This window comes from Charadrius vociferus, unplaced genomic scaffold, assembly GCF_000708025.1.
Source record: "Charadrius vociferus isolate BGI_N301 unplaced genomic scaffold, ASM70802v2 scaffold385, whole genome shotgun sequence".
Lineage (NCBI taxonomy): Eukaryota > Metazoa > Chordata > Aves > Charadriiformes > Charadriidae > Charadrius > Charadrius vociferus.
In genome coordinates this window covers 3,860,660-3,873,044 of record NW_009648925.1, presented here as the reverse complement: position 1 = coordinate 3,873,044, position 12,385 = coordinate 3,860,660, and the positions used below count along the sequence as shown (strand labels likewise).

General features: G+C 42.8%; 1 protein-coding gene across 1 annotated transcript in view; it reads right to left on the bottom strand.

The window, feature by feature from the left end:
- The window catches only part of SEMA5B (sema domain, seven thrombospondin repeats (type 1 and type 1-like), transmembrane domain (TM) and short cytoplasmic domain, (semaphorin) 5B), a 136,090-nt gene that overhangs the window by 36,726 nt on the left and 86,979 nt on the right, over positions 1-12,385 (bottom strand). The window contains exon 11 of the mRNA XM_009887274.1: positions 2,627-2,744. Within this exon, the coding sequence (XP_009885576.1) occupies positions 2,627-2,744 (118 nt within the window). The remainder of the gene's footprint in view (positions 1-2,626; positions 2,745-12,385) is intronic.

Below are 12,385 nucleotides of genomic sequence, written 5' to 3'. Positions count from 1 at the left end.
TGGCATCAGTAAGATATTATAAAGTAGGTTGTGCCTTTTTTCAGTTTTCCTAACACCAAGAGGCACCTCCCTCCCTTCTCCCAAGCCTAAGAAGAAACAGCATGCAACCGTGTATTCAGGACTCCCTGATATGACACATGCACAAGCAGGGAAAAGAGCAGCTTGTGCAATTTGTGTCTTACCACTTCTTAATATTAAAATGTTTGACATTGCAACCTTAGCAGCAAACCTTTAGGAGATTCTGGGCATTACCTGCTAATAACATAAATTAACCATTGCCCAAGGTACTATGTTAACACTGTATAATTAACCCTTTGTCTAAGGTCCCTTAATATTACAGCTGGAGAGCAGGAATCTGTGGTACAATGCAGTGCCGTACAAAGATGTTCAGACTAGCGCTGAACAAGCATGGTTGCACAAGAGCAGCAGTCAAGTTGTGTTAGTGTTGTGGTTGACTCACACAAATGCCTGGCCCCTGTAGGATATAATTCAATAATATGCCAGTTCTGGCTTTAAAAGTTGCTGCATGCCAGTCTCTCAGCTGTGCCAGGACATCTGTTTGCGGGCTAGGCTGCAGAAGAGCTCACTGACATTATCTGGGTTAGGAAAAGCTTATTTGGGAGGGGTGCTTTTAATCTATGCCATGTCACACTTGAGTGTGATCTCACCTACAGCTGTACCAGCACAGCTGAGCGCCTGGTGCTCAGCCCAGGAAAGTGGGGTTAGAAAAGCCAGGACTTCTTAAGACAGTAACTCATCCAACTAAACTCCCAGGCAGGCCTTTTTCAACAGTGAAATTCAACATTGGGTCACTGCATTCCCCTACCTTTCCACTGGTCATTTGCACATGCTGCCCTAGACTCTTGCCCCTGTTCACTACAACCTTTATCCTGCACTGAACACAAGGAAATACTTGGATGTTGCTGATGTAGGTGCTTAAATGAGCCATCCCACTCCATGCCAGAGCTGAATTCATTCCAACAAGGGGCAGAGGAGAAAGAATCCACTTGCATGTGGATTTTAAACAGCTTGGCAGCCCATCAGTTGAAGAGAACAAGGCTGATGTATGCGCCAGAATGAGAGCACCTAAACAGAAAATAATCTACGACGGAAATGCTAAAACAAATGCAAAACTAGCACCCAAAACCCAGCCAAAGCTCCTGAATATTCTGCACTGGATTTTTATGACCTTGAAACAATGATCTGGAGTAGCCTGTTCCCTAGTGTGCACCACAGCAGACATGCTCAAACTAGAGGATTAACACCTCACGCACCTATCAACAGACACAGGCATTAAGCAGGACGAGATAACAGCATGGGCAATCAAGAAGCACTGCATCCCAGTTCAACACAGGAGGGTTATAAACACACAAGCCTCTGAATCCAGCAGTGAAAAACTTAAGCCTGCCAAGCTGAGGATGGATTGAAGTAATGACTAATATTTCCTGGGAAAATATCTAAGAAGTAAGGAAGATAAGGGGAATAAACATCCCAGCACCTCCAGACAGAAATAGCATACTGAAGATATAACCCATCCAGTCTTCTCTTTCTATCTACTGGATTTAGAAGTATTAACATGCTAATTGACGTTAGATAATAACGACGGACATTAATGAGAATTTCTCCCCCCGCCCCCAATTTATTTAACAAGACTGGTTTTCCTCCCCAACCACCTTGCAGGTACAGTTCAAGCAGCATGATAACAGAAGGCAGGAATTAAATTTGGCCAGACGGCTTCTGGGCAGCACAGCCAGGAACTGGATAGTCGTCAGAGGAGGATGGGTGGGTGGGAAGGGAGCTGGTGAGCCAACTCAAACTGATTTCACGCAGAGACACATGTTTTTAACCGCTGCATCTGATGGAGACCAGGGCTAGGAAAGAAGACCATCTCCTTGAAATATCACATAGATTTTTTGTAGAACACAGAAACCCCAGATCTATTTTTTTGCCCAAAAGGGGCATCCCAAAGCAAGCATTCAGTCCTCCTCATGCCCACCCATGCTTTGGTTTGCTAAATTAAATTTAGAACTGAACACTCTTTTTCTCATGCTCCCTCTCTTGCATACATTCTCCCCTTCCCTCTTGTTCTCTTGTACATAATGCATCTTTTTGTTCCTTCTCCAAACCATCCATCCATGCCCTGTTTCTTTGCTGCTCCCTAGATGCCTCTTCCTGCCAGTGCAACACAACACTCAGGGAGCCAAGAGGAAAATGAACTGGATGCTGCCTGAGGATGCTGTACATCAGCTATTCTGATTTCCCTGACCTGCCGGGAAGCCAAGCGAATGGTACCAACAGTGGAGCAGCCCTGAGAAAGCTCAACTTTCATCTGGGGCTTACACGGTTTTCAGCAGTAACCCAACAGCATGATCCAATCTTCTTAAGGCATGGGTGGGGATGAGGCGGACTGAATGCCTGCTTTGGCATGCCCTTTTTGGAGCGAACAAATACATTTGGGGTCTCTGTGCTCTAAACAAGTGGCTGTGCACAGATATTTGGCTCTCCAAGCTCCCCTAACAGCCAGTCCTCATCAGGCTGCCACACACTCACTTTCTCTCCCCCTTCTACACATACGCACTCACTCACACACCAGTATATATAAACTATTTCCACTCCTTCCACTTACTGGGCACTCAGTAATATTTTGAGTCCACAGGCTCATGTTGGAGCTGTCCTCAATGGTGGTGCATCGCTTCTGCTTGTTATCCCAGCCGCAATAGGGGTCTCTGGCTCCTAGGCATTCCCTGCATGTGCAAAGAGAAAAGATTAAAGCTCTTTAAGACTGTCTAGCTCTAAAGACACGTATTCAAGTATAGTGCTTGTATATGACAGCTGTCAACTGCACCGAGGCTCAGCAGAAGAAACAATTTCTTCTAAGCAGAGGTTTACCTGCTTGGAAGGGGAGAACGGCTGAATAGAAGGGTGATAGAACACAAAGCAAATATCACTCATAGAAGCTGTAGATTAAAAATCAGTTCACTCCTCTCCAAGGCCTAGGGAAAGAAAATGACTTTACAAATTTTAGTCAAAGAACACTTGTCATTGAGATATCTTTGTGCCCCTATGTAATCACTCAGCAGGCCAAATCTCACACAAAGCAACCTCTGTGAGTATGTTTTCTGACACTGTGTCCATCCAAAGGGGTTAGACAAGCAGAATTAGCCAATGGACCAGTAATAAAGGCTTTCTATTAGTCTTGGCCTTTGCTGGAACAATGGTTTCATTTATAATCCCAACATCAAGATGTCAGTTTGGAAAAGTCACAGCAGAACATTATTTCTAAGCTTTTGGCTGCTTTGAACACTGCTGTATTCATTTTCCTCCCGAATCCATATTTACAGGCTAAGTGTGTGTTTCCAACATGTGAGCTGCTAAAGAAAAATAACTAGGGTTACTACTGCTGCTAAACAGAGAAGGTCAGTCACAGAATTAGTCTGTACTGATAAAATTCAGCTGTATTGGTTGTTCCCATGAGTTGCTTTCAAATTGTTAATTTTCATTACGAAAACATAACAGTATAAGCCACATCATGCATGTATTAGTGAAAGACGAAGAAGAGAGGACTAAACCTAAAAAGATTTGCAACATGTTTTTTTATTCCAATGATCCATTCTCTTCTACCACACAAAAAGCTGATAGGATCTTTCCAGAAGTCCCAAATGATTTGAAAACTGCCAATTAGACAGCAGCAAGGGACCAAGGGGAAAAATTCTGTTCAAGAAGCTAAACAGGAGAGTAATAAAATTTATTCTAAGGGTAGGTATCAGTATGATAAATGAAACATAAAAAAAAAAAAAGAAGAATCAAATGCAATGAGATGTGACCTGTTCCGTCCCAGAAATCTTTGAAATCCTATTAGCCTGTAATCAGCCACAAATGAAAAGGCAAGTCCCTTAAGCACAGCTGAAAACACTCTATCAGTCTGTACTGACTACACAGCAATTTGCCCCAAAGCAAACCCTGGATTGTTTTGCTGTGTGGTACCCATTGCTTTGTGTGTGTGTGTGTATGTGTGTGTGTATACACACACACACAGACACATATGTATATATTTATATTTTAATTATGAGTTTCCAGTTTGCTCCTACATGGCAGCTCCAACATTTCCTCTACTAAAGATTTCACACATAGAGTTGTTAGGAAACATAACTTTATCTTTCATGCTTTAGGAAGGTAGTTACAATGACTGTCTACTACATTTTTCCTTCAGCTGCTTCAACACACCCAAGGAAAAGGCAAAGATGATTTTGTCCCAGCCCCAGGCAACAGAACATCAAATATTTGCCTAGAAAAGACTTAGGATCCTCAGTCCAAGGACACAGAAGGGACACGTGCTGCTTTGCTTATTATTCTCTCTACGGACCCCCCATCCTGCTGTTTTGGCAACCCACACAGCCCTCGTTCATGAAGTGGGGCTGATGCCACGTCCAGAGCTGCCCTTGCCATCCAGCAGCCCCTCAGCAAGGGCAGCGCCCAGTTAATTACGGAGCAGACACTGGGGCATCTGCCCAGTCTCTCAGTAACTCAGCCCTTCAGGAGGAAATTGGGGAGTTTCTAGAGAGAAGAATAAGAATGAAAGAAGCCACAGGGAAGGTGGGGGGAAGAGAAAAACCCTGCTTTTAGTTAGAGAGCCTTTTGGTCAGGCTTTCAGACCCTGACACCACGTAAATGCTATTGTTTCCAACTGCATGAAGCCATTTCGCTGGGCACCCAGCAAGCTGAGAGAGGTCATTGTAATTCATAACAGGGAAGGCTGTTGTGAGCATCACCCTATTATGATACACATTTTCCCTGAATTTAATTTATAGGAAAACATGTGCTGCATAAATTCAGGAAATAATCTCCATATGTTCTGTGCTGCAGCCCTCAGCCACTCCGCAGGCTGCAATATATCCCGGTTAGGCACTGACCACTTTGCTGGCACTGTCATAATGTATGTCATGTAGCTAATGTGCTGCTCTTGGCTGAGAGCGGCGAGCTACAGATCCCTAACATTGCCCTCAATGAATCACAGTCACAGCCTGTGGTCCCCTGTGTCCCCACTGACCCCCAGCTGATGGGCCATCAGTAACTGAGCTGCAGCACCACCAGAAGGCCACCGCGCTGGGCCCTGGCAAAAGCCCGGTGCGGAGCTTGTTGGTAGGGAGCTATGGCCATCCCGTGCCATCCCTGCGCTCTGCATCCTGGGTGTAATGAATTCCTACCCAGCCCGGGCTCCGCTGGGTTGTCAAAACGAGCACTCTATAATTTAACAGCCATCAAAGCTCGGGAATTCTCCCCGTCTGAAGGCAGGCCCTCAAAACCATTTGAAATCTAAAAACAAAATAGCTATGCTGTCTGCCTCCCTTCAGGATCGGGAGCCCACTCATCTGCCTCAACTCTGGTGAGAAGCCTATTATATCAGCTGACAGCGATACACTTAAGGGTGAGGAGGACCGTATTTACTCACACACAATTTGCTGCTTTTTTTTTTTCTTTTTGTAAGCAGAAAAAGCATTACAATGTGCATTAATGCAAGAGAACACCATTTCTGGCAAACACTTTAAGTGAACACTTCAAGCGAACACTTCAAAATCCACCCTAATTTATATCCTTACGATATCGTTAGAATATATGTCCTTATTTATGTCATTAAAAGATAAAACCACACCAGCAAACACACACCAAAAACCAAATATATATATGCATACAGGTACGCCCAGATCAAAATGCATCAGAAATATGCTGCTATTCTTAGCAGATCAGGCACCGTGGTGTGGAAAACATAAAGATATCACAGCATTTCCCTGTGCTCAGAACACAAAATAAATTGAAATGTTTACGTTTAAATACCATTTCGCATTATGATACCACTGAAAAGTCTCACAGGGGCCAGGGGACCCAAAGTCTCACCGGGCAGTGTGTAAATACTGTGAAATTAAGATACCAAGGAGTTTACAAGCTATAATGAAGTTCTGATGTTTCAAAGGCAATGGGACTTCTGCCACTGGCTCACTTGGGCCAGACTACGTACCATACCCACAGGGAACACCACACTTAGGTGTCCCCAGTGGCAGGCTGGGAATGCCTCAAGGAACTTATGACACACTTATGATTGTCTCCCATCATAATTCACACAGGTAGAGGGAACCCATTATCCCAGAAGACTACCCAAGCATAGCAGGTTAACACTGGCTATATTAATGCTAATGACTTAGTTAATGAAATCCTACAAAGTGGGATACTTGTGGAAGCAAGATGGTGATGATACCACATGGTCCGTGCCCCCAGTTCCCCTCTGGCCGTCTACTAACCATAGCGCATTCAGTGAGGACTCGGGAGAATACCTCTTGATGGATATCTAAGAGGTTGGATTTATTATGACAGGGCATTACTATCAATAGCAATTCACTTTAATTCATTGCCTCGCAATAAATGTCTTATCTGAGGCATAAAGGCATACACTGACAACGCTCAATTGAAAAACAATTCCATTTGTATCTCCTATTCAAGGTATTTTTCTCTCCGGTTCCTTATTCTCGCTTACCAAGGACATTTGCATGAAAATAAGATCTTACTCATAAGAGCTCACCTGCTGCCTGCTGTCTGGGAGCTGTAAGCCTCCCTGTTGTTGGCTGTTGCAATCATTTCTACAGCAATGATCTGGGATAACACAAAGGATTAAGACTCTGCAAGTGGAGCGCTACCCGCAGCCCACTGAAGTCAACGGAAACTCTTACCTATGACTCAAAAGAGGTTTTACAGGGCCTTTGAAGCCTGGTGGTGCTGAGCCTTCATGAATACAATGTGCTGTAAAAAGGCTTCTGCTTCCAAGATGCTGGTCCTGCCCAAGATCTCCTTTTTTCTATTAGCCTGAATTAGGTCTTCTTTCAGAATCTTCATTAAAGCCTAAACATCTGTAGTTCAGAAGTTTTTTGTATCCCCTATAATTTGCTCTGGGTCTAGGTACCTTCATCTTTTGGTCATTTTTCCCTGAGAGTTAAAAAGCTTTAGAGTGTGTAATAAATGGATCACCAAATCAATAGAACCAGACCCAAGAGATTAGGCTTCGAGAGACCAAAGGAAAGACAGAATTACTAGACCTTCTACCCATTTTTACTACCAGACAGAAGAGACAAAAATGTGCCATTTTGCACCAAAAGCCACAAAACTGTCATCCAAAGCATTCACACCGAAGGACTCTGCTCCTCTCATCTGTCAGTATGTGCCTGCGCTGCTAGTTTTCATTCCCTCTCTTTTCATTTACCTCTTTCTCACTCCTTTTTGATGACTAAAAGCAAATGGGAATGGAATGACAGGATGTGACGATCTGCAGAAGCAGGGCTCTAGACCCAAAGACTGAGAAACTCCCTTCCTAAACTCTTTGCTAACAAAACCCTGTCACTGTGCCCAAAGAGGATTCTGCATTTTTGCTGATGAGTTTGGAACCTGCAGTGAACATCATATTTGCCAGGGACGTACGATAACTTTCGTAACACCCAGTCATTTAAACCCCCATGAGTATCACCAGTTAGTTCCTCAGAGGCACAGAGATAGCAGTGCTATCAACCGGTGCGGTACAAACATTTATAAGCCTGATCCTGCAAGGCACTGAGCAACCTACGCTCGTCTGTGCTCAGCATCTCATGAGGATGGGCAGCACAAGAGTTCACCTTGCTCTTTTTGGGGAATAAGACCTTAGAATTTCACACTGGTTGGTTGCACTCCTCGAGCAGGTAACTCCGAGGGAACAGCCCTTTGCAAGCAATAAGCTGTGTCTGTTAGTTGCAAGCACGAGGCTGTGTTTGGCAGACAGACATTTCCTAACGAGGTTGGTTTACTGTCCCATTGCTATCAACCTGCGGAGGGGATGAACTAAACAAATCATCATTTTAGCTTCCAGCCAACCAAATCATAATTACTGACAACCTCAATAGCCCGTGCAAGGAAGATTTTTTTTACAGATGGCATGAAAAGAGAAGAATAAGAATCAAAAGGATGTTCGTGGCTTAAGAAAATAAGATTAGAAAGGGGAAAAAAGCACCAGACCTTCAAACAATCCCTCTAATTTTGATACCTTTAAAAATTCAAACTGCAGAGATGAATTAGTGATCTGTACAAATCCATTATCTTTCCCCACTGAGAAGAGAAGCCAAGTGGAACTGAGCTGCTTTAGTCAGACGCTGGTCAAGTAGCAGCTTCATTTCTCAGCTGGTGAATACAACACATTCCGTGCCAGATGCTACTGCCCTTTCCTCAAGACGAGTAGCCATGTATTTCATAAGCAATTAATGGGGCTATTTGTGGAGCAGGGCACTGCTTAGGAATAGCGTACTACAGCTCACAGGTACCACCACTGTGAGGGCTAGAGTTGATGTTAATCTGGACAGACAAGGTTTGGTACTTTGGCATTTGATATTGGACACAGATGCAGAGAAGTTGAAGTGTGTGAGTGTTGTGTGCGTGTGTAATTTATCACCCACACATGCTTAGCATCAGTGATTGCTGCTCTGCACATGATTTGTTTTGAATGCATAAATTAAAGCCATGGAGTAAAACAACCTCTAAAACTGAAGTCCATTTATGAGCCAAACACATGTAACTTATTGGAAAGAAGCAGTGCACAGACAGAGGATTTTCACCTTGTTTTCCTTTCCACATCAGGGACCTTGGCTTGCCAGTTTCCACCTCCTGCCCTACCATTTTCAATATCACTTTAATCGATTGTGGTTTATAGATTATGGCCTCGCGCAATCTACACAACAAACTATTCCAATTCTTACTTTCTGACATGCCATTCCATCATCTTTTAGCAACACTGACTTCCTTATTGGATAGGTGTTTATTTTTATTTTTAAAGCTGTGAAATAAAACAACATTGCACTTATTTAAATATGAAGATTAATGCCATCCTAGGAAAAATTCTGATTAAATCTGGATTTATGTTTACATCAGTAAAGCAGGTTATTAAAAAAAATGAATGTGTTGCTCCGCAAACACTATTAGAAACTCCTGTCACTGTGCCAAGCAAAACTGACCTCTAATAAAAACAGAAGTACAGAGGGCCTCTGACTACCAGAGATGGGATCAGTCATCCACAAGAAAACTCGGATACTATTAAAGTCCTAATGAAAGGAATAGCCAGAAGGAATTCCTGAAAGCGGGGCATGTTTGTCTGGATAGAGAAGCACAACCTTTTCCTAGCCTCAGCAGGCTTTTGAGCCCTAAGAAAACATGCCCTCCAGGGCTGCCATATGGAAAGAGGCAGAGGGGACTAGACATCCTTTTGGAAAGGCAGCTTGGGCAAATCGGTGCACTCAAGTGTTATTCCCTGTCTCTGCCCTGTGTCAGTCAGTGTCTGGAGGCGGCTGTCAGATTAAGATGTGCTCTGCTCCTGCGTTTCTGCTCTGTGGTTGCAGATCTGAGAGTTCCGCGTGAACACGGCAAATTCCTGTAGTCTGGTGGCGTAGGTGGGTACGGGAAAAAGGGTGGTTTAGGCAAGAGCAAATCCACTGCCAGGGACACAGAGAGGTGCTTTACATAGCCTCTGAGAGATGCTGATGATTTAAGAACACAAATTATGCTAAAATGGGAATTTAGGAAGGGAAAGAAAACTGCAAAGGCAGAAAACTTAGAAACAAATGTGAGTGATGATAAAGAAACCTGAAAACAGTCTACAGTTGTCGCCCAGGCTGCACAAAGTAATCCATATTCAAGCGGCTCCTTTGTGAAAGCTGGATTTTGCTAAGCTCTGGGTAATTATTTTCTGCTCAACAAGATGTAGATTCAACTAGACAGAGCCTTTGCAGATTAACGTGTGTTGCAAAAGGCAAATAAATATTAGACCACCTACTAAACCCTGAGAATCTAACACATCTCTTGCCCAATGCAGGGCTATTTTAACAATGCATATTCTCCATTGCTTTTTCCCATGCAGTTATAAAAACAGCATCAAACCACGTCAATTCCACTTTTTAACAAGAGACAACATCACTTAAGTAAATGGATATTCTTGAAATCCAGCCCTACCCCTTTGCAGACTGGAATGTTCCCATAGATCTACAGTACTTAAGTATTTTGACATGTAAAAGACACTAGACAGTACAATGTTGTGTTTTTCTACAACCCATACATATTTTATGTACTTATATGTACTTACGTACTTAAATTTTAAACTTAAACCAACAACAGCAAATTTGGCTTCAGACACTTCCGCCCACACAAGCAGGTAAAACAGCACATCTCCTAATAAAAAGTTAATGATGCATCTGTAGCAACATATTAATTCAGTATTTACATTGGACACATTTGTGTTTTACACTGCAAATGCTGACTGGAAGCTCGAGACATGAAGCAAACCAGCCACGGCAGCAGGAAGGCTCTTTGCACCAGGAGCCCCATCGCTGAATATACCCATTGCCTAGAATACAAATCTTATGACATAATAGTAGCAAACTGCAAGAATTGACAGATGCAATGGATATCTGCCCTGGGGCTTGCTGGTAGCTTTAGTTATTAATCTTGTTTGTACAACAATTGCATCAATGTCATCCTAACATTACATATTCCAAGAAAACTACCTGCTTTCCTGTCAGTCGCCGCTGTGTTGAAAGTAATTTCACATAGCCCACCTAGCAGGCATCAGATGGTAATGACTTTTAGACATCATTGATCTGAGTTGGCCTAAAGTCAGCCTGCTAGAGGTAAAGGGATCCATACGCTAAACTGTTCCCGATCTTGCGAGCTAAGCCATGCTGGCAGTGCACTTTAAAAATAAGAAGCAAATAAAAGCCCTCAGCACATTCAACCTCCTCCCTTTTTCCTCCCTCCTAGCAAATCCAAAGCCCCCTGAAACAAATTGGCAACCTAGTCATGACAGTAAGGAGACAAAAGCCAGTGAGCCCTGAAATTAGCTGAACTTGTTTGGCTGTTTCTGAAGTGACCTTCATCTGTTTCAGCAGTTGTATAACCCCAGACTCCGGCTACTCCCGAATTCCTCTTTCTGCCACAGTACCATTCACTCGGGACCATTTACATAGTTCGGAGCTAAAAGTAGGAACCTAAAAGTATATGGACAGCTTAAAATGAATGTAAAGCTTGCCATTGGTTTGAGCATTTAATAGAAATGGGAAAAACTGTAATAATTCATCTGGTTTGGAGCAAAGCTGGTTTCCACTCTTTCATTCTCTGTTCTCTTTTTCAGGGATGCAAACACCGGCAATCTCAGCACAGGCTTATTCCTCAAACTCAAAGTAGGTTTCCCTACTGGCCCTGAATTGCATTTCTCTCCTCACTGTTATTTGTGATTCCCTCATACTTAAATGCCATCTATGAAGCATGCTATTTTCTTTCTTCCATGCCATTAAAGATAATGTCAAATAAGATGAAACTGAAAACCAATCTCTCTGGCATCTTACTGGAAACATGTCCCTGCTCACTACATTACCGCTTACCCTTGCCTTCCTTTTTTTTTTTCCAGTTTCAGGCACACGTGGCCACATCCCTTTCCCAGACTGTTCAAATGAAGCTCTTCAACTGCTACCCTGAAATCCAGGTTTCTTAGACCTGCACCATGGCCATGAATCCTTAAGGTCCATATCCTGCACATAGTATGGATTTGCTTAACTTTACATGTATAAGAAGCTACATTAAAGAAAATGGGAGTAATTGCCTGCTACAGCAGATGCAAATGTGTTTTCAGGATAGAGAAAATGGCATAATTTTGTACTTCTATTTAAAGAACACAGATCCATTTCATCTACCAAACTTCATTCTTTCCAAGAGCTTTAGTGATCATGGTTCTATTTGATGTCTTCATTCTCTGTCAGTGGGAGTCTCATTATTTACTTAAATGTAACCAGAATGCCAAACCAGATGTTTAGTGATTTATTCTGACGTATTATTGGATACTGTGGATGACAAAAGATTGGGCTGAACACTCTCCTTTCTGCCTATGAAGTCTTCCAAAGCTTTTCAGCATTATTGGTGGTACAATAATTAGGTAATTCCCTTAATTTTGGTGAGGTCATATCAGCCAAAGCAGATGAAAATTGATGATTAAGCTTTATGACAACATTTTTGTAGGCTCTTACCTTTCATTTGGACTCTATTTTTAACAGGATGTTCAACGTGTTGGATATTTTTAAGACTCAGGGGAGAAGAGTTTCAAAACAAAATCTGGGTCAGATTTTCAGCATCCTCAGCTCAGAAAAAAGGGCAGGATTTCTGAGGTCTTTGATGAACAGTCAGACCATCAACATGACCTCAGCAATCTGCTGGTTGCTGGGCTCCACAGACCAACAGTCCCTGCTTTGTTCCCTCCCGTACCTCTTTTAACATTTTCTCTCCCATGCTTTTTACCCAACAATAGTTCCTTGTTTGTCCTTTGAGGAACTAACATCGTTCT